The 25071-nt window shown below is 41.8% G+C and overlaps 1 protein-coding gene across 3 annotated transcripts in view; it reads right to left on the bottom strand.

Annotated features, from left to right (window-relative positions):
• LOC104334200 (AGBL carboxypeptidase 4) overlaps positions 1 to 25071 on the bottom strand; it is a 1001604-nt gene that overhangs the window by 202686 nt on the left and 773847 nt on the right. For all 3 annotated transcript variants that reach the window (XM_075424527.1, XM_075424528.1, XM_075424529.1), the window contains one exon: positions 3432 to 3546. In XM_075424527.1, coding sequence (XP_075280642.1) covers positions 3432 to 3546 — 115 coding nt within the window. The remainder of the gene's footprint in view (positions 1 to 3431; positions 3547 to 25071) is intronic.

Raw genomic sequence — 25071 nt, 5'->3', positions numbered from 1 at the left:
GTTTTTTGTCACTGAAGAAAGAGTGCAGTGTAGCAGTCATCTTCACAAAAGGGTACAGTGTTAGCAAACCAGCAAAAAACAGCCAGCACTGCAAGCAGGAGCAATCCATTTTGTACTTTGTCTTGCAGGTGAATTTGCACTCAGGGCTCCACTTCTCTGCACTTAACCCCTCTGACACTTGTATCCAGCCAACTCTGATCTACTGTAGTGTAGTTTGGCCATGATTTATCATTTCTAGCTCTTTTCAGAAAGAAACAGTTGAAAGCAAAATGTTAAATGTTCTGATTTCTAAATAGGCAGTCAGACATTTCACTGTAAATAAAGTCTAATAGAGGTAATTTCACCAACTCTTTTGATTTATTTACATAAGTAATTGCTATTAAGAGATAGAATCGTACTCATTCAATTTCTATTAAAAGATTTATACTCTAAGACCACTATCAAACTATGACTTTTTGTGTTTGTATTTTTTTTAAATACTTTTACACATTGTGTATAGAGGTTCCAAACTTTCTAAATTTGAGGGGATGCCTAAACACCCACTCAAGTTACATAAGGCACCTTGGTTTTTCATTCCTAACTGTAACATCCACAAATACATTTCTTAAATTCTTGCACATACCTGAATAAAACAGTAAAGTGTAGAACCCTGTTTCCATGCATCCTGATACAATGGGCATCAACATTCATTTCCATGACCATTTCTTATAGAGCTGCCTGAACATACATGCAACATATAAAGAACCTTTCTCACAGATATGTCTGTGCCGTGAGCACTTGTGCTTTATAGCTGTGATATTAAACTCACTTGTTGCTGGTTATGAACATTTCACCTCAAGAAAGTCCCTTTAGAGTCACAACACATTTGATCTGTTGTCTTGAGAACGAGAAACAGTTTATAGATAATAGACAATTCTTGGCATTATTGTTGAAGTTTTGGCTTAAACTCCTGAATCTCAGTTCACAAGCACTCAGAAGAAAGGAACAAGGATTTTGGAGAAGAGCACAGGACCCACACCCTCAAAGTCCTGCATCCCCCAAAATAACACTGAAGAAAACCCCAACAGCCAACTGTTACCATATCATCCTGGGTAAATGAATGCTTAGTTCCTGTTTCAATCACAGGAGAACTACTACATCCCATCCCTTCTACAAGAACTGCTGACATACTCAGGCTTTTAATGGTGCCCACTGCACCTGGGATTTCAGAGGACAGCGAAGTGCATCCGCCAGTATACTTTGCCAATTGTACAAAGCCATGTACTGGTGGGGTAACAAAAAAAACTCTCTCTCTCACACTGGCAAAAAATCAATTTACAAACTCAAGCATGAGGTTTAATTACCCATTTCATTATCTTAGCTTGCATAGCTATGAACGTGAACCTTCAATGAACCAAAGAAACAGTCACTCGCCACTGTTTTGAGAAAGAGAGAGATAACAGAAGGCAGAAGTTCAGATGCCTAAAACTGGTCTTGCTGCATATGGCACCAGAGACCTTGTTTGCAAAAGCAGAGGCATTGTCCACACCACAGCCAATAGATCTGTGTTATACCACAAGACATGGAAGACTTCTTAAAGTCTTATTTATGTGTGGATCTGAACACAGACCAAAAAGAGATGAAACAGACTTATCTAGCCAATCACAGAGAAGCCTCAGAGTTAAATTTTCAAATACTAGCAATAGATCCTTAGAGATTTTTTTTAAAATTCACCCAGTAAATTCAAGCAAACAAATTGTGATGTGCATGTGGATTTTGTATGAGCAGGAAATAGAGTGTTTGCTGTAAATTATTCACTCAGTACTAGTTAACTACAACGCCAGCACATTTCTAGTCTTTTTAATATTCTCAAGATAATAGGTAGCATTTTGCTTATTATCCTCATTTTTAAGTTATCAGTTACATTAGGCCATTTGTAAATAAAGTGAAGAATTACAAGAAAATCAAATGCTTTTCCAACTACCTCATTAAAAGTCTTTTTAGCTCAGAGGGCTGAAAATTCTGCTTATCACGAAAAGGTAAAACAACAGTATACTGACATGCTCAGCAATTCCAAGTGAATTCACATGCCCTTTCGTAATATCTGGGTTCCCAAAAGGCTTTTCAAGTTACGAGCCATATACATGTCTGTAAAGCTTCATGCCTCTCAAAAACTATAAATAATAGTGCAGAGAAACAGCTACAGAACAAGTCAATTTATGGAGGAAAACGAAAGCTACTTAATCACAACTGGAGTTGCCTACATGCAGGGAACCTGGAACAGAGTAAAACAATGTAGTATCAGATTCTAGAGCCATTTTAGGGTTTTATTCCTGTATGGTGACATAACCATTATGATTAATTTCTAGTAGTGTCAGATGCCACTACTGCAATATCGCTCTCTGGTTTTGGAGTTGCCAAGACTTGAGGGAGTATCAGTGTAGCTGGAAGGAGACCATATGTCCTCAGAAGTTTCACTTATAAGACTCATACATAAGCACTGTTGAAATCACCCACACAAATCCCTGCTAATGAAGTTTTGTAAGTAGCAAAGCACAGGAGGGCTAAGAAGCACAGCTCAAACCAAAGAACAGCCAGCAGCACCATTTTCTGCAACTTCTAGCTTCTTCCTCAGTGGTCTCCCCATCCACACAATAACCCAGTCTTATTCTGCTTAGAAATACAATACCTAATTAGATTAAAGCTCAAGGTAGCCTGGCTACAGTGTGTATCGTGTTAGTTTTGTGCTGTAAGCAAAACCACATTCAATATATTACATTTCTCAGGGGCTTCTCCAGAGAACTATGTGGTACATGTAATTGCCCCCACAAACAAATCATCAACTAATCAACTGCTTTTCATTATCACCTCCAGCAGCACACTTATTTTGTAAATAAATACATTAAGAGCAAACAATTTTAGGGAAAACAAAAGATTATCTGAATATGTTCTTAACAAGTGAGGAGGTAAAGTAGTAATTCAAATACTAAAATGAAGCAAAATTAACATAGGGTGGAATGATTATTCCATTCCATGTATCCCAATCTATTACAGTACAATAATAGACTGAAATCTCTGACTTTAATGCATGATCTGGGTAGTTGAAGGGAACTGTGATTGACTGACACATTTACATAGAGGCTGATGAGCAGCATAATGAATACATTTATAAAACACAGCTAAGGGCTAACTCTAAACTGACTCCCACACCTAGAGGAGGCTTGTAAAGCAGACATCCTGCTGTCTCAGATTTGGGTCTCTACTTCCTAAAGAAAGCAAATTTGCCATTGAGCCCCCTTCCTTGGTGGGAACTTTGGGAAGCATACCATCACAAGAGAACCTCCAGTTTAAGAGGAATCAATTGAAACAAGCCATAGAAGATTCAGTGACAAAATAGTGCAGGGTGTATAAAGTAGATATAACAACAGACAGATTCAAACTCCACACCGTACCTGTAATTTCCTAGGTACACTCCATCAGGATTGAGCATGGGTGCAATCTTGAAGACCAGGTGGTCTCTCAGTACTTTTGCAATAGGATGTTGGCTCACAAGAAAATCAATTATACCTGAGAAAAATGAAAGAAGAGTTTGAAGGGGGGGAGGTATATGACATCTATGATTTCCTGATATCTATCTGAAATTTCACATACAAAATATTAGAATAATCATTCCTCTTGGTTCTGGTCACTGCTGCTGCTTCCAACAGAACAAACCATATAGCGCCTGTCACCTTCTAAAAACTCCAGAAATAAGAACTTTGAGGGTAAATACATTAGTCCATCCTCATAATGCAAACACAATATGACTACATTATCAGACATAGTCAAGTTTCCACAGAGGGAGAACTTACTGCTCATCCGCTGAGCCACAATAACAAAACACTTCTCCTCCTAAGTGCTGAAATGAAGTAAAACCTGCTAATTTAAGCCTAGCACCTTATATACCCAGCATGCATACATGGGCTCATACTGCAGCTCAGCTCAGAAGTGGTAATTCGTTGAGCTGAGGCACCTCAAATTTGTTTGAGTGTATGCCCAGACCCATACTTAACATATGAACACAGAGTTCAGATCATCTGTATGCGTAAAGAGATATAAGACACTTCAGTAAAATTGGGACAGTTATATTAACTCTGTACTAGGCACAGGGAAACTGTGGGACTGAGAGTGAAATTTATGAGTTCAGATTCTTCACTTATGCTACACCCATAAATACCAGGCGTAACTCTACCTCACCAATAGAGCTTCTTTAGTGTGGAACCAAGGCAAGTGACAGAGGAACCAGACCCTAAACGCTCTTCCTTCAGGCACAGTCACAGCACCAGACCCCGCAGGAGCTCCTGCCTCTGGGTCTTTTTCTCATGGAGCAAACTGAAACTCTCCTTGCTCCAAGGCTGGTGCTGGGACAGGAGGCAGGCAGTCTGGCAGTTAAATTCATTGCTTATTCCTCCACTAAGTTAGCACTGACAGAAATAGCTTCCAGGGAATGAATGTCGAGATAAATTGAGTTCCTGTGTAATCTCAGGACACCCACAGATAGGTCATGACAATTTGCTATTTATTGTAAGGTCCATCCTGTGAAGCGGAACCATTTACTGAATTTCCCCAGAATAAATCAATCACTACACTCTAGTAACAGGATAAAATTAAGCAGAGAAAAATTAGGGCTGATCATCAGTAAAATTTCATTAATGGTGAGCTCTATTAGACTGTGGAATTGTCTCTCCAGGGGAAGAGTAGAATCCCATCATCAGAAACGCTTAGTGCTGGACAGGGCAAAGCCCTAGGGGATAGATATAACAAGCAACAATTCAGCATAGAGATGGCATGGGCTAACTAGCCGACTTCAAAAAAGCTAACTTTAGACCTGTTTTTTTGTGATCCAATCAAAATAATTAAAACCAAAACAAAATAAAACCCTGGTACATGCCATGTTAAACACACTTGTTTATAGCTTGGCTGAAACATGCATTAAAGATGGGACCAAAATCTCACATTCTGTACAACTCCTTCATTTAGCCTATTTCCTAAGGCCCATTTTGTATTTCAAATACTAACAAATCTGAACCTACGCTCCTGTTGGAATGAATTCTAATTTGCTGAGGCACATGGGGAAAAATGAGGCTTCTGAAATGTCTAAGATTATCAAGGTGTAATTGACTCTGAACATCAGCAATTTTTTCATCTATTAGTGACTAATTCTGAAGAGGAGAAAGTCCCTTTCTGTAACCAGGTCTTCCACTTGAGAAGAGACTAAACCTAAATTTCTGAGGCAAATTAGCATATACATAATTATATTGCTCAGGAAATGTTTCTGCAATTACATCCTCCCTATGAAGGAAACTGAACATTGATCTGCTTTTTGGCTGGTGGCGTGTCTTTTGTTCATTATACAACAGCAAGAACACGAAGAAATGACAGGGACACAGTTGGATCCTGAATAACCAGGTTTCCTAACTGTATGCAAACATGAAAGGCTTAGCTATGTTAAACTGCTGCTCTAACTGTTTTCTGGCAGTGTCTAAAGCATAATCCACAGTACGCACACCTGGAGGGCTCAAAACTACTTGAAGGGATGCAATTCCACTCTCAGCCCAGAGCTTCTTGAGAGACTATGTTGATTTTAGTTTTAAAGATCTTGCAACTAGACTCAAAACGTCACATCAGTTCATGTTTTCTAACGTACTTAGAAGAGTTAACTATTCAGAAATCAGTATGTCCAGAACATGTTTTATCCCAGGCCAGCTATGGTCTTTCAAAGCAGCCACAATAAAAGTGACATAAATATCATATTGTGTACAGGATCATCTTTCATCAAAGACCTTGGTGGAACAGTTTTGCCATGAGATCTGGCAGTGCACCAAGCATGTACATGTGACAGCTCTTCACGCAGCAGGGAGGACCACAAATACCTCGGGGATAACACAACTGCTTTTCATTCAGGAGGCAACACAAGAGCCCAAGCTCTCTGAGCTCTGCTCTGGCTGTAACAGCACCAGAGAAGAGGCTTGTCCAGGTTCTACTCATTTTGCTCCTGTTACTGGTGCAGCCTCACTCACCGAGCTTGGCAAAAGCATCCTGGCAACTAGAAACCGCAGTTTTCAGCTTCATGCAGGGAATTATTATTCCCTAACCAAGAATATGCTATGATGTGGAAGGCTGTATATAGACACGTGATGGGTGAACCTCTGCTCTGCATGATTCACAGTTGCACAGGGCACACCAGGCCAGAGGGAAAAGTCTGACCCTGGGCACCCCGCAGCTTGGTGGCAAAAGAGACACAACATTTCCCAATGTACCACAATCTATTAGGGTGTACTACAGCCAAGTTCACCCTATCCAAAGAGATTTACTATATTTTCTTATTTAGGAGACAGTTAATTAAATCTGAAGAAGTCTTACCCCATTCTAAAAATACAAAGCAAGACTTAAAAATAATTGACTCATGGAATTCTAACGTGGAAGTAAAGGCAGCTCCAAGGAACATAAAAGAAGCATCAGATGAAAGCATACGTTTACATACACAAACCTCACCATAAAATTATTGTAAGCATCCAAATAATCAATACAATTAGCAAATAGCCTTGTCTTTCAGGGGAACCCAATAATCTCTGGATCAATAACATTTAAAGTAAAAAGACAGATATCAGACTATTAAAAAAATACCATCACAGAGAACTTGGTCCTCCTGTTAATAAATCAATACAAACTAAATTTTACAGCTTCTATAATCAGCAAGAGACATATCAGTGTATCTCATTAGGCCAGGGTTAAGAATTTGGCAGCAACCAAAGCCCATTTAATATCATTTACTTCAAGGCAGACATGGCAATACAACAGATGCCCTAATTTATTTGTTGATCTTTGTATTAAAATAACAGTTTGCTGGTAAACAGGAAGGGTAATGATGCCAGTCACCCTTGTTAGTGGCTAATAATTGCTTAATTTGTCTACTAATTGACCTGTGCTACTGTTGAAGCACTGGATCATGTTGCAGGGCATGAAGTAAACAAGGCCACTGTAATGTTACTTTAGAGAATGATTTCTGGAAATAGAACTACTTATTGCTATAAATTTTCTCTTCACAGATGAGCAGATTAATTGATCTGCCAATTAGTCTGCTATTAAAGAAAAAAGGGCTGCCCACAGATTGGTTGGATCTTCGAACCTCGGCCCCAGTTTGGGTCAAATGAAATAATCCAATCTGAATCAGTCACATCAGCGATGAAAAATAGACAAGTATTATTTAAAACCAAATCTCTGTTGCTGGAGATCAAGGAAAACAGCCCAATAACTAAGTATTAGCTCTTCAAGTGATTTTAAAAAAATGGAGAACATGATGGAATGGGCCTACTCAGGCACATTACAGTATGGAAAAGTTCTCCTATTAAAAGAAGCAAAACAATATAGATTATTTTCACATCATCCTTTCCAGAAAGTAATTAAAATCATTATTTTTCAAATAATAACATGCAATTATAGATGCTGCCTGGAACAGGAACAGCTCAGAAATCAGCCTTCAGCCATGACGTAAGAAAAGGCTTATCCATAGTCCACTAAAAATCAACCAAAGTCTTTACATTAACTTCAAGAAGCTTTTCATAGTTATGAGGGAAAGGAAAGCAAGAATTGAAAACAAGGAAAAGGGAAAACAACGCTGACAACTGCAAATCATTAGATACACAGTCACAATGGCTCCAAAAATTTTAGCATTTTTTTACCAGTCTTTCTTGGTAAACACAGGTTCACTGAAACTGTGCTAAATCAGGACCAAATCTCCTCCACTCTGAGTCACTTCTCTGTCATTATTCTTTCTCAAGGCTGAACACACTTTCTCAAATTTCTCTTGCCTTCTTCAGCTCAGCACCTCTTGCCTACTCCAACAGGAGATCCCATGGCATCTCTCTGCCCACCCTAACCCAGCTCAAATTATCTACTGATGCTTCACAAGCAAGTTGTTCCCTCTCCATGGCAGAGCACATCAATGCAACTGTCACTGTTCACATGATTGCCACTGTTCTGCCTGGGTATTTCCTCAATCAACTGCCTTGAACTCTGTCTAAACTTCCTGCTGTCTCTAACATGACCTCTCCACATTTTCCCTTTCCAAGGAAAAGTCTGTTTTATCCCCTCTTTCTCCATTACCCCATCCTTTCACTCTGAATCTGACAATACATTTAATTGTATAACTATATAATACATTTGCCCTGATCCTATTACTGAAAATCTAATCACACCACAGATCCTAACGCAACATGGCAACTGCTAATGCAAATGTATTTTGGACTGTTTCTAGTATACGTCAAGAAAGAAGTGATTTATGTTTTCAGATCCATTTCCTAACACTGAATAGCTGCTGGTATCCCTGCAGTCAGCTCACCATAGCCTGCAGGTTAAAGAGAATGTAACAGTTAGGCTCTAACAACAATAGGATATACTTATTGGAAAACAAATACAAGGGAGTCCTGAATGCTCATATTTATATAAAACTATTTAAATGTTCTGTGAAAGGAGATTGGCAGTGGAAGACACTATGCTCACACTTCTGTGGAGAGTAGGAAAGCAAAAAAGTGGGGTTGGTCTTTTTGGAGGGTTTTTTCTCATATGACTGCAGAAAAAACACCCAAAACATCAAAACAAAACATGAGAAAGATAGATGGACACTATTCTCCATGCCAGCATGGTGGGAAAGGTGTCGCACTCAGCCCAAACCCTACTCAGCACATGTCACAGCAATGCTGTGCCCACGTGGTCTCTACAGAATGCGCATCTGTGCTTTCAGGGCAGCCCCCAGCATGGGCCAACAGACAGAAGTGATCCAATAATGTCTTAGTATGAAGTGTTTCCAATATTCAACACAGCAGCAAGAAAAAAGAAGCATTCGAATAGTGATAAACGAGCAGAGCTGACTCACAGCAGGCTTATTGACACGATCTAACATCATGCTGTCACTGAAATTATCTCTACAAAAGATCATCGCACAGAGTGATCCATAAGCACAAGATCGTTGCTGATGCGGACTCTGCTCCTTCTTATAGTGCTACTCCTAGTCTTAATGTATAAAAAGAATGCTGAATTCATTTTTTTATTTTACGCTTTTTAGAAATGTGTTTACTGGGGGGGGTGCACAAGTTGATTCTAACATCAATACAGCAAGAATTCATAGATTTTGAATGCTTTGTTAATGGGCTTCCTTATCTTTCCAAAGGTCCCTTAGGAATCCATGGCAAAAATGAAGTATTTCATCAAAATTATAAAAATAATATGAGTGATGAAAGAGCACTGCAAAATGAAAACAGGCACTTGGTCACAGAGTTAGATGAAGGAAAATTTGTTGCCTGAAGTATATCAGTCAACAGTTTCCAGTTGCCAAACCTGATGTATATCTGCATGCATACGCCTCTCTGAGTAGTTATGCAATTAAGTGAGAGTGGGAAGATCCAGAACACCAGCTGTTTTTCATTAACTCCCTCTCTGGCCATCCTCAGTACACACAAAAGCACAAGGTAATCGCTTGCACTCTGAGAGGGATGCAGTACCATGCACAGAACCTTACTGAGTATTCTTCAGATCTTACTTTTTAGCTCAGCCTCTGTTCCTCCTCTTTCCTCTAATCTGATGCTCAAATTTCATCTATCCTTCCCCAGGATAGGCTCAGAGGGGGCCTGCACAGACCTGTGGGTGTCATGTGATGAAAACCAATCGAGTTCCTAGAAAATACACAGAAGTTCACAATTTTTCCCGGTGGTTCCCATGGACAGGAAGATCTCAAGGGGAACAACAGCTAAAGAACGCAATTACCCGTGACAAAACTCACAAGAGCCAACCAAGGCGAGACAGTATTTGGAAGGATGCGGTAGGTGAACCAGATAAGCCGTAACCAGGAATGTATCTAAAGCGTACAGAAAGAGAAGGGTTGTTTGATTCTCCTGGAATACCAAGCTTTTTGATTGCAGAGCAATTTGTCCCCAACTAGACAAGTAAATACTTCAGTGCTAAGTAAGATCTTGTTGCTTGAGTGTGGTTGGTTAAAAGCGCCCCAAAAATTCTTTAGGCCCTTATGGTCGTTTCGGTTGTTTTTTGTCTGCAACTATTATTGCTATTGTAAAGAAAAACAGAAAAAAAAAGTTAACAGTTAAGTCCCCGATAGCTTGTACATATGGCCCCACTTCAGCTATTTTTTAAAGAAGTTTTAATCAACTTAAGACAGAGAAGTTGCACATCTGACTTTAAGGATTCAGCTGTGATAAGCAGATTGATTAGAAGCACATCAAGCTATATTACAGCATATGTGTTCTTTTATTTACCATTTACTCGCTCATGTATTCTCTATTGTAACTCTACGTCTCCTTAAAGCACACAATTAAAAGCAAAGTAAATCTCAAATAATGGGATAAAATGAATGTGCAGGAAATGAATGGGTGAATTAGATTACAGCAGACGAAACACCGAGGTCTCAAATGCAAAATGTAGGGAGTTTATTTAATTTGTTACTCTTTTAAAATGAAAATATGCTCACTGACTTGAATTAGTAATTTCCCTGTTTTAAGATATGTTAGGCCATTACAGCTGGGCCTGTTTCCAAAGCAGTGAAATAAATGGAAAACAGTCAGTCTCCCAGGGAACGCACTAGCTCACTGCATTTTGCTAGCCCGGTGAAACTGTGCTCGTGTCAGCTTCAGAGAAAAACGTGCTTTTCTGTAGGGGCCATGTGCAAAGGAATTGATAATGACTAGCAACAAATACTTAAAACGGCAGAGCAAGGTGCTATGGATTTTAACTCAAGTTTTAATGTGCATGGTAATCACAGACAGTAATTGATTTAAAGAACATTTGAAAAATTCTTGTTCCTGACCTCTCCTTCCTTCTCTCCTCCAGCTAGCACAGGGTTCCCCAGATAATTAATCTGGCATTCAGTGTGGCTGAAACAAATCCATGTGAAGGGAGCAGGAGGTGGGAACAGCAGTCAAGAGCCTCCCAAATGGATTCCGCCTGCATAAGAGAGAAAGACTGCCCAACCCCTCAGCTCCACCCCTCCAGGTTTCTCAGATATATGCTTTTGCATGTAGTGATTTAACTGAGCAGACTGAAGTCTCTGCTGGAGGACCACAAGTGTGTGGCAGGCCTCCCTAAACAGATCAGCAGATCATAGTTTCCGAGGACAGCGAGTAGCAGTTGCGTTACTGCATCACATCTCTATAATTAAATAAAACTCTGGCTATTCTGGTACCCAAACACTTCAACTGCTTTCTAGAACACCCAAGTTACAAAAATCCTTCTCACACTGTTTTATGGATACAGGAGACATTTCTGCCATTACAGCCCAAATAACATAGGATTGCAAATTCAATGAAGATTTGGGAATATTTTGCCATAGTAAAATTACTGGGACTACTGAATAATAAGGTGGACCATATGATGCTCGTTTTAATGTGTGTGATGATTAAGAATGGATGGGACAGACTGGGATGGGAAACACCCTACAAATTTATTTCCTTACATGGATATTCCTTATTTTCACACAAAGGAGGTACACTTACACCACCTACCTTTCATGTGCACTGACTGCCCCACTCTTTGCTAGATATATACATCTAGACCATGCAAACATTGTCTCAAAACTTCAAAGAGTCCCAGACCATGGTGCTCTGGATGAGTTTCAAGCATGGAAATTACGTAGAAAAAAATGGATGTGACTGGAATTGAGTCACCCACAAGTCAGTAGTCTAGAAGCAGAATCAATTCAGTGCAAAAAGTTGGTAAGGGATGAGCGTTTGAGATTTCCTGTCTATCTTTATGAGCTGTGGCCCTTTCCTCATAAAAAGACTCACATCTGCTTTGGAGGATATGTGACTGCTGGTGCTGGGCTGGAGTACAACATCCTGATTCAGTACTGAAAAGATATAGATATACATTGCCAGTAAAATATAATTAAAGTTGGCATTCCCAGTGACTAGGATGTGGGACCAAGAGCCAAAATGCCTGATCTTGGTCTCTAACACTGCTGATTTTTGGCAAGTTGCTACCAAAGTCTGCTATTTTAGTATGTTCAACTTGAGATAGCAATGGCCAGATTTGAAGGGCAGCAAAGCTAGCATCTTCGGGGCCAAAACCAGCAGATGGATTTTTCAGACAAACTCATGAAGCTCAGTGGTGCTGACTGCACTTGGTCATGTGGCAAGTGGCAACTAAAAGGGTCTGCTAGGTGTTGAGCAAATTCTGAAGCTTTTCTATTCTTACCAAGCTACCACTACAGAAGATCTACGCCACTGACAGTCCATTCCCTCCCCTCTGTTCCCTAAAGACAAACACTTCCTAAAACCCAGCCCTACAGATGTCAAGATGAAAAACCTTTTAGTAACAGAGACTTACAAAAGACTGCCTAGGTCATATTTATGTAATGTTGTTCTGATAAAACAGCCTTCTAGCATGCCTCAAGATTGCTCTGATGCTTTGGCAGTTTAACAGCTGGAGACCCCAAGGAACCTAGCAGTTTGGCCCTTCCTCTTGTTTGTTAGAGCCAGCAACTTATGGCCTCAGGACCCATTCTGATTCCATTGATTTGGATTGTGGATCTTTTCAGACTTTAGAAACAGACGTAGAATGAGAAAAGCTAGATTCTCAACAGCTTCAAAGTTGAGGGTTCATGGCAGCAGCAGGCTGCTTGAACACTTGATCAGAGAAGCAGTAGGGTGTTAGTGGCACCATCTGGCTCATCCCACTGCAGCTCAGAGCGCAAGGGACTCGTGCGCTCTCTCCAGCAGTGCTTAGTAGTCACTGTGAGTCCAGGCGGTACATCGGGTTAACCTCTCCCATTATTTCATGGTATTTGGCTCTCCTGTTCCTTACAGCAATGTGATCCCCACTAGCTTCCAAAAAATTAGACCAATGTAGGGGAGTAGAATGAGGCCAACGCTGGATTGGTCTGGTAAAAAGCTCAAGACTGAACAGAGGGGAGCAGACTGCCTCCTGACCTCTGTAGTGATGAGCCCATACCTCAGCCACTTAATTACCCTGATGGCTGATGTAGCTTGTTTAACTACAAACTAATCTCCCCCAGGCCCAGAGGGCAGTCGTGCAGTTCTCCAGTAGAACTGGCGCAACAGCAAAGACCTGTAGAATTGACTTGAAAGAATGCGTCAGGCTGTCAAAGAGAGGATGTATCGGCAGGAGTACACAGCTTCTGCAGGATTGCCCGAAGGGTTCATAAATTCAGTGCGCAGCACAGACCGAGTGGGTGGTTTTGTTGCTTGGCTTTGTTTTCTTTAATTTTCCTAATATGCTGTAAGGAGCTTGGAGCTCTCTTTGCATCAAAATGAGCCTACCAATACCCCCTAGATGATGCCTCTCTTTTCCTCCTGGAAAGAAACAAAAGGGTTCCTGGAGAAACACTGTGGGGATCAGACAATCTTGCTTTACTAATGAATTACTTGGGATTTATCAGAATCATTCGAAAGATGTTGCTTCAGAAGACGATGTGTTTGGTCATTATTATTCAAAGTCTGCCCTTCCCATGACTACAAGTCCTCCAGACAGCTCTAAAAACATTTGCTGGATTACGGCCCTTAATTTTTACAGAATTAACTAATGTTAAATACAACTAAGATTTAAGCCTTAGAATTTAACAGAAATACGCAGGAGATCTCACCTTCCCTGATGTACAAGACAAGAGGGTTGTAACCCAAAAAAGTGGCTTGATTGCAAAGGGGAGAAATCAATAGATACAAGAGTAGAAAGATCCTGAATGTATGAACCAGAGTTAAGCAGGCATGTACCTTGGCAGAAATAACTCAGGCGTTCTTGCATTGTTTCCTGATATCCTTATCAACTTAAGAAACATCAGTCTTTTCACCGTGGCCCTAAATGGGAATTTCTCTGCTGTGCACAAATGGCTCACACAGCAATAGCAAAGAGAGGAAAAAAATAGAAAATCACTTCATTCTCCCATTTCCTATTTAGAGCTATAAGGGTCTTGCTAGGAACAATAATCTAGATTATGTTATTGCAGGTCCACTCAGCACCAGGCTGAGCTCCCCAGAGCCTAGAAGATGACTGTTCTCTTCCCCTCCATGACAACTGCACATGTGGAAGTCCGAGACTCTTCCAGGGCCAGCAGGGAGACTGCACCACAAGCGTAAAGTTTCCAAAGTTGACTGCACCAGGGAAAAGATTCCCAGCAGAGCTTTATAAGTGATAAAAAGAAACTCTTTTATGGACCTAGGGAGGACTAAGCAGAGTTTGTTGTACTTGGGAAACCACTAAAGGTTGCTGGAATACAAGAAATAGCCAAAGATGACAACACTTCTCCTTTCAAGTCTTTTGCTGAATTGTCTCACCAGGGCTCTGAGCACTCCCTATGCCCAGAGTTTCACAACCTGGCAGCAATGCCTTTCTCCGGGGACCAGGAAGCTTTGGGTTCTCACTGTGCTTACTTTAACAAAGGTGGGCACTGGGAATGCAGGGACGGACTAGTTTTGCCTAGCCACCTCCCTTGGGGACTTGTCACATAGTGCTGTTTTGCACGTTCAGTAAGCAAACGCAAGCAGCTACATTATGCTCTTAGTCTTATGGCATTAACTGTGGTAGCAATAAGAACTACAGAAGTCTTAAGATGGATAGATCAGCCCAAGCAAAGAATATGCTATAAACCAAGGCGGCAAAAGGTAGATTTCTCTGGAGGGAGACAGAGCATACATTTACATATGAAAATCTAATACACAGTGAAAAAGAAAAAGGGCATTACATAAATAATGCTAGGGAAGAAATGAAAAATATGTATTTTTAAATACACTCTAAAAATAGTTTCCAACATCTGCAAATGTGTTGCTCAGCCAAGCAGAGACCCAGAAGCAATACGTATGAAGCAGGCAGGCACACAAGGCTGTGTGATACAGAGACCAGAGGGGCACTGTGGAAGGTGAGTCGTTCACAACTATCCTTTCCAGTTTCCTTCAGCTGTACAGTGTTGGAAGAGTATATTGGGAATCATCTCCATTAATTTGCCTTGGCCTCTAACAACCTGCAGGCACTTGCTATTGGCCACTGTCACAAGTGGGCTACTTAGCTCGGCAGACTCCTAGTGCAACCCACTGCCAGCATGAAAGTAGGACATCTATTGCAGGAAAGAAGCAAAAGCACACGCAGAAGCAGGTGTCCCCATGGGTGACGTGTTGTGCTAACACTCTGGGTCTCTCAGGAAGATAGACTTGCAGGATTCAGAACAAAGCAGGAATCTGAGCTGAGAACAACTTGGGGAGAAGTATGGATTGCATTTTCTTGTGCTCCAGCTCAGAAGTTTAATTCACTCACCTGAAGAGAAGAGTTCAGGTATCCACTCCTCAGGACTGAATCCCAGCTGCTCACCTCTACTGAAGTTGCTGCTTTGCCATTCCTACACAAAGATGGCACATATATATTCCCCAGATCCTGGGGAGGCTACACGGAGACCTAATTGCAGCCTTTCAGTACTTAAGGGGGTCACGTAAGAAAGATGGGGACAAACTTTTTAAGCAGGGCCTGTTACAATAGGACAAGGGGTAACGGTTTTAAACTAAAAGAGGATAGGTTTAGACTGGATATAAGGAAGAAATTTTTTACAGTGAGGGTGGTGAAACAGTGGATCAGGTTGCCCAGAGAGATGGCAGATGCCCCATCCCTGGAAACATTCAAGGTCAGGTTGGACAGGGCTCTGAGCAACCTGATCTAGTTGGAGATGTCCCTGCTCACTGGAGGGGCGTTGAACTAGGTGGCCTTTAAAGGTCTCTTCCAACCAAAACCATTCTCTGATTCTAACAATAGCAACTGACAGCTGGCCCCTATAGGAAACCTGCAGGACTATTCACCCTCATTTCCCCTGCAAGGACAACTGAAGTGATCTCTTTCTGGTTACTCTTAATATGTGAAAACTTACACTAAGCCAGCTGTAATGGCACCTTTCGGCTGCTTCATTGATTTCCACTTTACTAGGTCTGCAGTTTATACTGCTTTGCTTTTAAAAGATTTTCCTATCCTTCCATTCAAATCAACTAAAAAGGTGCAAGGCAGCTCGCCTGCTTCACTCAAGCAGAGGCACTTGTAAGACTCCCGTAGTAAAGGGGGGCACGAAGTCTGCAGGCCCTATGCAATGCTGCTGTCACCCAGTGAAATACCGCTTCCAAAATGGACAACCTTCAGAGTCCGGAAACATAACAAGAGAGTCCTGTTAATTCAATAAAGTAATTTAAATAAATACTTTACACTTCCCTGGATACATGCAAGTTGGCAGTAGAGATTGAACAGTTCTAATCAGTGTCAAAGAATAGTCAAAACTGAAATGAAACACAGAAGTTCATTTGCACAGCAAAGTCTGTACCGTCAGCCATGGAAACAATGAAAGCAAGGACTGTTTGCAACATCTGAACTACTTCTGGGTGACTCATGAGCTGACCAAACTGGAGGAGAAAAAAAAAAAGACAAAAAAAAAAGTGTGATTTATTAAACAAAACCCTAATTCTCCAGGAATATCTGATGGCCAAGAAAATGCTGACTGCATCTGAATTTTCTCCCCTTGAATCTGAGATGAAAAGTTGTATATCTGCAAGTTGCTTCCAGTGGTGCTGGAGGGGAGTTGTTGGGTAGCTACTGGTACTGGGTTCCAGCAGTAAAAAGCTTTTTTTTCTGTGGTTTATTTTTGTTGTCTTGAAGAAAAAAAGAAAAACCACCATGTCTCTACATCAGGGAAAAAAATTCAAAAGCTCTGCTCTGTCCCTCACCAGTGGAGACAGATCTGTTCTTTTATTTACACTGCATGACATTTAGGCAAGAATAATCTCCACAGAAATAAATTAGGGCCACTCCCTGACAGTGCAGATGTGCTTCTGGCTCCTAAGCAGCAGAATATGTCACAAGCCCCCACTTCCCCTCCAGAGAAAATCTCGCTGTGAAAATGGAGCCACACTACAGATCCTAAAGGTGATGGTAATTAGCACCGAAGAGGGAATATTCAGAAAGTAAACTGTCCTCTCATGAGTAGGGCTGCCACAAGCAACTGACATCTCTGCTTGTGAAGAGGTAAGACTCTCCAGGAGCGTACAAAGTACATTTCCATCTGAAGAGCAGAAGGGAGGAAGTTAGCAGGATACAACTTTCAGGGGTCCTCTAAGCATTGAGGGGTTTTGTTGTTGCTGTTTTGGGAAGAAGAAAAAAACACCGTTTCCTAAAGAAATCTGTTTGGAGACAGTCTTATTGCAGAATCTGCTTTGAAGCATATTAAGCTAAGCAGGAATAAGATGCTTTTGTTCCAGCATAAGAATTGCTCAAGAAATGTTCTATTGCACTCTACATTCACAGCCTGCCTCGGATGCAAATGAACTCTCAAGCGCCAGCAAGCCCTCAGACAGAAGCTCCCCCAAGCACTTTGCAGCAACAGGTTTAAACTCTGGCAGCACTGTGACCACATAAGCTAATGTCAAGGTGCCATTTCCCTCATATCCTTGGCCATTAACAACACTGCCAGGAAGAATTAAAAACAGAGTACACATGTAACCAGGGGCAAAGATTGCTAACTTTCTACCTTGAATAGTCAGACTGAATTTTAACATCTGAAAGGTAAATTTAACTTTATTAAAGAGCCTCTTTCACTGCATGGAAGATGCAGACATCAGAAGGGAGAGGTGCCACTGAACACGAGACCCCAGGCTGATGTGCACACTGTAAAGCCCAAGGAGGGGTCTGATGGCTGAGGAAGGTGGCAGTCACCTCCTGGCTGCCATCTCCAGAGCAGGGCAGGCAACCTGCCTGCAGTGGATCAGGGGTTCAGTTCCAAGGGGTTTCCAGTTCTGACCCAGGACAGTATAGCTTGCTGTTCCCAGCTCCTCCCCAGGAGTAAGACAAACCCACCTTTGGAAAGATGGTGCCTGGGAGAAGGCTGGGTCACAACATTTTTCAACTCCACTGTTAATTCTGCGACAGGCTGTCTCCTGTTCAACAGAAGCTGATTAACGCTCAGCGAGGCTGAATGGCTGCTCCTGCACCGGGGAATTAGCCACCCTCCTGTTCTCACTTTGCTGTCATGACACCAAGCACTGGTGTTTGTGAGGGGACTGGCTGCAATGGTGATGAGTGCCATACAAAAGCCACCATAGCAGCAGAAAATTAATAATCATGAAAACAGAAATCTTCCAGTGATGCTAGAAATAGCTCCTTTTGGGTAGGTGGAGGCCCTGGTGAACAAGAACTTACCCTGTTGTCATTGTCTGTGCCACATTTGTTCTGTATTCACCCAAAGACCTGTCTTATGCTTGACCATAACATAAGGCGGGGTCCAGCTTTGCAATATGTTGCCTACATGCTGTACCACTGGCTGAAAATTTTGAAGTAAACTTTGAAAATTTTGAAGAAAGTTTGTCACAAGACCACCTATAGGCTTTTCCTTTCCTCCTTTCTTAACTGAACACTGAAGCAGGCTTTTATTTTTCTTTGTGTCTTCCTTCTCCCCCCTATATTTTTCCTTCAGTGATAGAGACAAAAAAGTGGGGAAAGAAAAAAAGGGGGAAAGAAAAAAAGTGAAAAAGGGAAAATAAGAGAAAAATAAAAGTGAGTTTGCATGAAATTTCAAATAAAGCGTTCTCTTTGAAAATCTGTGGCATTAAAAGAACCCTAAAATAAGTATTTTTCATCCATCTCTGATTATCTTCTACATTTAACAGAAGTAAAGACTAAAACTGTAGCCTCCAAATCAGAGCATGAATACCAGGGATCTATTACCATTTGCTGAACATGTAATAAGTAATTGTACCCTTGCACTAACACTACAGGGCACATCTGCAAATTGTCACTTAGGGGCCACATCTGTCACTAAGGAACCTTCCTGGGAAGGCTGATGTTTTAGTGCATGGTGTGCCACTGTTCAAAACCACCCTAAATCCACACTTCTCATCTACAAAGTGTTTACTAGAAGTTTGCCCATGCAGTAGGGTCCCAGCAGTTTGTGCCTACATTTCTTCCCAGATAAAATTAAGCAGGACTGGTAAAGAATGTGTGACCCCTTTTGGCAGGGCATGTGTCCCCTTACCCCTTCTCTCCATTCTCAGAGTCCAGAGAGGCAGGACTGCTTCGAAAGAGCAAACACAACCTCTAAAGAGCTATTGTCTGGGGCAGGAGCCTGCTTTCATCCCAAGTCCCTTCTTACCCTCCAAACAAGCTTTATGCTCTTTTTTCTGTAAACTGCAGAAGTCAAGGAGACATACTTCTTATAAACAGGTACACAATGCCTTGTGACAGACATACACAGAGCACATGAGCAATCTGTGCAGGGGCAGAGGAAAAATTTCACCCAGGTGCCCTTGTCTCAAAGAAAAGTTTCCAGCTCCCAAGTCCTGGTCACACATGAATGCTGGCTCCTCAGAGCAGCAGCTGTAGCAATGCAGAATGAGCAAGAAGGCAAGCGCAGGGCACCTCGGAGACAAAAGAACTGAAAACAAAATGAAAACAAAACAAAACAAAAAATCAATTCAGCTGAACCGAGCCAGGGCAGGCAAAGAACAAAGGGTCAGAAGACAAAGTCGGAAACAATAGACCAGCAAGATTAATATCAGTTGTGAGGAAGAGCTGGGACACTACTGAAGGAGAACAGAAAAGGCTTAAAGTACAAAAAGTAGAAGAGATTCCTAGTTTTGGAGGTTGACATACCCCTGCAACACCTGCAGCTTGATCAGTAGTGATCTCGCACACTGCTGCACTTACAGAAAGGGCTTCAACTCACAACTTAGATTCCTTGGAAGTAATGATGGTCACTTACTAGAAGCCATTTCTTTTTTCATTAACAGAGCCATGCAAATGAGATCTAAAGTCAACCCCCATCTTTCTGTAGTCCTTACAGCCCTGTTCTGATTTTTGCATATTCATGCCCCAGTTTAATTCAACTGGGGTAGGTCTTCAAGATTTCTGCCTGGGATTTCCCCGCTAGCAACAGGCTCTCCAGCACTGTTTGACCCATGCATGAGCAGTCCAGTTTGGGGAAACCTGCATGCATGGTACACTGGATGCCCTTGGCTAGTTGGACTGCTGCACTGCCACAGACACAGCAGGCAATGCCATGAGCAAGACATTAGCTTAACACTTCTAGAGAGCCTGCTATCCCACGTAGGCCCAGAGACAATCTGTTGCATTGGTGTAATATTGCTCCCTAGAAGTGCAGTACTCACTGCCCATGGCCATACAGAGCAACACACAGAGAAAATAGCTCTGACCTAACTGATAACTGGGAAGATATGGATAAGCATCTCCAAAATCCACTTGGACTGCAATTTCCAATGGGAAAAACAGGCCATATTAAGGAAAGCCAAGTGACCACAAAATTCAGCTGAATCAATATTTTCTCTTTTTCTTATCCTCAGACACCAGCAAAGTGCCACAGTGTGCTCATACAAAGACTATGTGCTTTGCCCCAGGGGTAGGTTGGTTAGAGCTGAAAGGAAATTATCCTTAAGCTATCGTTATTCAAAACCAGTACATTTCAGAAATTAATTGGGCAATCCCACCCAGAGACAAAGCAAATTTGCCTGCTGTTGTAGAGTGAAGCCTCGCAATTCTCCCGCTTGAAGATGAAGGGCTCCTTTAGATCTCTGATTATTGCACAGAGGATTAGTTAAGCAGAGGTAGTCAAAGGCCTGCCCTGGGCAAAGGGCAAACTGAATCAAAGCCACTTGACATTTCTTAGCTGCATAGGCAAAGCTGACCTTGTTGTCCCAGGGATGAGGAGGTAGGACTGATCCATTACTCCTACTGGAAGATGCAAGGTAAGCATGCATGGCTAGGACTGGGAGGTAAGCCTGCCTGGAAAGAACAAATTTCCACTCCCACTACTACTGATAGGATGGAAGAGATGAGGTGGCAACTTCTGCTGTTGGTGAGAAGGGGTCTCAGCCATGCAACAGCCCTCTCCACAGATGACAACTCCTTCCTCAGAGGCAGCTCGGGTCTCCAGAGCTTTGGGGATTCCTTCTTCCCTTTGCAGCCTCTTTACAGCCCCTCTACCCACCTCTGCCACCATCACACCTTCTCTTCTGTGCAGGGGTTCCCTGGCACATCCAGAACACATATGTGGTAAGAGTGAATCACATAACTCTATAGCCAGAGAAATTTAGCCTCATTATAAATTTTCTCCAGCTCAGAAAACCAGGTGTACAACCTCTGGTACCTGCCTGGCACCACAGTGAATTGATTCAAAACCTGTGCTATTTTGTAACAGCTAATGTCACTTTGGGTAGCAGAAATTCTTCTAATGGTCTATTTACATCAACAAAATTTTAAGAGGAGCTTTTATTTCCATTACTCTAATATGGATGTTTTATATTCTCAGAACAACCTCCTGCTCTCTCCTGGGATACTTCACACTGAAATCCCATCTAGGAGATTTACAAGGAACAGACAATACTGTTTTTCATGTTGCTTTAGAAGTCAAGGAGAGTGTGTTTCGCTTTGTATTAAGGCTTAGGAGCTGTGCACTTAAAGAAAAAAATCGTAGTGAGAAGGATGAATGCAGTCTAAAAACTTTAAGAGAGCCCTGCATCTCATTTTATGGTTGGGCTGTTGAATGCTGTTGTCTTTGTCGGCTTCTTATCATTTGGTTTCCTGAGCCCCTATAAAAGAGGCCATCAACTGCAGCTTCTGTTCACCATGTTCCCTCACTGCTTGTAAGTGCTAAACTGTAGCTAAATCAACAGGAGAGTGTTCTCATCTTCTCCTGCCACAATTTATGCATATCATCCTATGGATGCAGAATACCATTCATTTTACAGAAGATCTTGCTCTTTTTTTTGACCAAGAGCAGTCACCTCTAGGGTGGAACTGTGCAATATCAGGTGCATTTTCCTATGGATTGCAGCCAGAAGAGGAGGTTTGCAAAGGATAAGACAAGTACTGAAATGGAATGGAAGCTCTCTGTCTTGTACCTTTGGGGTGGCAAGAGAGCATAACTCCCTTAAAATGAAGCTTCTGTTTCGCTCAGTTCTCTTCAGTATTAGCAATGCAGCCCACAAACTGAAACATGGGCAACAGCCTCCACAAAGGACATTTCTGCATCAGAGAGCACTCACAGGCCTGCTGCATGGCCAAGGCAGAACACTCTCCTGCATCCAAAGATGAATGACAAACTAAGCCTTTATACATATGGAAGCATATCTGAGTCTAGAAGTAGCCAGAAAAGCATAACCGTTTCCTTGCAGTCTCTTTCATTTGGCAGAGAAGACAGAACTGAGACTTCACAGTAATATAAAAACATGCATGTGTAAGATCCCCACTCTCTATGCAGTCCTGTTTTGTTTCCTCATCTGGTAGGAAATACAGATGAGTAAAGAAGGCAATTTGGCTTGCTAGAAGGTAGAGTACACCAGATTAAGTGAGATCAGAACTGATGCAGCCCACGCATTTATTCAGATGCTAATTCAATCCGATATGAAGTCTGGCAGATGATGCCCTCAAGCTTCTGAGGGCCCCATCATTACCACAACAGGCACCTTCTGGGTTCAGTGTTTTTCTCGAGTACAACTGCTATTACCAAAAGCTTCCTAGACCAATACCTACAGAACTCAGTTTCATTTCTTTAGGAGAAATTTATCACCTGGAAAGAGGTAAGCAAGGTCAGAACTTCTTTTACTTCACAAAGGTTCTTTTCACATGTAAAGGCTTCGTTTCCTGCATTTACTCTTGTGTGTAAAACTTGCCTTGTCCTGTGTTTCAGTTACTATCACTTATGCTCTAATGCTCAAAAGATTTATGCTTAGTGAAAGAAGCAGAAAAGCAGCTTTTAACCCCAAGAGCTGATTCCTCCTCTTTCTTCATAGTGAGAGACAGATGTTGGCTAAAATTCCAAGTAGGAGCAACAAGTCTCAAAATAACTCTTCTCACACCTACAACTGCCTTTCCCACAAGCAAAAAAAAAAACCAAACCGACACAACACACAAAAAAACAAGTCCACTCATGTTCTAGCAACTTCACTCTTACTAGTTTCTTCAGGGATCCTGCGGGATCAAATTCAAAGAATCTGAAGGCACTGTCTCCATGAGGCGAACTAGAGAACTGCCACCACTTTTAAGAGGCCATCTTTGAATCTGTCCAGGAATGAAATCCTTCATAGTGCGTGGATCACCTTGGTCACATGGAGAGCAAGTTCAATTGTCCACAACCCCAGTGAGTTATTGTGCAACAGCAGGACTCCCGAGACAGCTGGCGGGAGACTTGTTTTCAGGCAGTTTGTCCCCTTCTACCCCATTCTTTAAACTTAGAATCAAAATTTGTGTAAAAGTTTTCAGATTTTTTTTCCTGCCCTCTGGTAGCAAGGGGGTGGGTGTCAAAAACACAGACCAAGAATGTTAACAGAAAATCAAGAGACATTACTGTGCATAGTCTGGTTTTTCATTTTGTTTCATCTGATTTAAGATGAAGCGAGGAGGAGTATTCACTTAAGCAGCTATAATGAAGAAAGATTGATTGAAATGTCATTTTTACTCCATTTCTTATGGATAAGAGTCCCAGGTGTCTGTTTTCCTTATATTTTCTTTTTAATGGCTGTTCCCTATTCAACCTATAAGTTTCAAGGTCATCTTCAGGTCAAATTACACTTAACACAAGATTCTCAGCATCTACAAACCCAGCTGTGGGATCCCTCTCCCTCCCCTCTTGCACTGGGTCTTCCATTCTGGGCTCCCAGCCTCACAAACTATAGCGAAGTAAAACACTTAGGGTACAAATTTTTATTTTTCCATTTAGATGGCATGGTGGATGTCACGCTGGCAAATGTGTTAGAGAACGAATTACATCCTACTAATAGAACATGTGAAGTCTATGACGGAAAGCATGTGTCTAAGTACATCTAAACATGCTTAAACTTGCAATTAGTGACTTCTGACAAAAGGCAAAGGCCACAGGACAAACTTAAACATGGCAGTCACCACGTCTCCTACAACTTTCCATGCACATGAATAGTGATTGACAGTTTCTCATTTCCCACAAAGAAAATATATGGTAACAGCTAAAGGAAGGAAAATAAGACTGTAAAAATAACAGGGGGGTGGCGGGGAAGGAAATACTCCCGTTGCCAGATCTTTGATTAAATCCAACCCTTTGGAAAGCTGGCTTATCACCAGTGTTTAGACAGTAGGGACTTGCACAGATTTTACACGCAGGTATTTGTGCACACTACATATATATATAGGCATTATCTGACATCTGACCCTATCTGTAAGAGTTAATAATTTACTTGCCTTAACTGTATAATGTGGAAGACAGAAAACAGCGTATGTTTTCTTATATAAAGATATTGGGGGAGGGAGATGAGGAAAAATATCTAAGAAAGGAAAAGAATCTAAACCCACAACTTCAGAAAAATCCCTCAGAAAACTAAGCAGCCCACGAGAGATGAGTTCAAGCTGTAAAATGAATTCACACTCTTTTGTGTCACACTATAAAAGCCCTCCAGGAGCAGCAATAATTCCGGTTGGTTAGAAACTGGTCTATAAGAGCAAAGCGAAAACAGTGTCCTCTTCATCCTAGACCCTACTCCTACTCACTCATCCACAAATGTAACGCAAGCATCAATGCTCCTGATGACTACAAGGATGGTGAGGGGACTGGAGCATCTCCACTACGAGGAGAGGTTGAGGGAACTGGGCTTGTTCAGCCTGAAGAAGAGAAGGCTGCAAGGGGACCTTATAAATGCCTACAAATATCTGAAGGGTGGGTGTCAGGAGGATGGGGCCAAGCTCTTTTCAGTGGTGCCCAGTGACAGGACAAGGGGCAATGGGCACAAACTGAGGCACAGGAAGTTCCGTCTGAACATGAGGAGGAACTTCTTCCCTCTGAGGGTGACGGAGCACTGGAACAGGCTGCCCAGGGAGGTTGTGGAGTCTCCTTCTCTGGAGATATTCAAGACCCGCCTGGACAAGATCCTGTGCAGCCTACTGTAGGTGACCCTGCTTCGGCAGGGGGGTTGGACTAGATGACCCACAGAGGTCCCTTCCAACCCCTACTATTCTGTGATTCTGTGATTCTGTGACTGTCACAGCCTAAGGAGGAGAACACCATCCTACCTTTGGACGTAAAGGGTACTCATG

Source organism: Opisthocomus hoazin, chromosome 6 (assembly GCF_030867145.1).
Source record: "Opisthocomus hoazin isolate bOpiHoa1 chromosome 6, bOpiHoa1.hap1, whole genome shotgun sequence".
NCBI lineage: Eukaryota > Metazoa > Chordata > Aves > Opisthocomiformes > Opisthocomidae > Opisthocomus > Opisthocomus hoazin.
The sequence above is the reverse complement of the archived record's forward strand: the minus strand, read 5'-3'. Positions and strand labels throughout refer to the sequence as shown.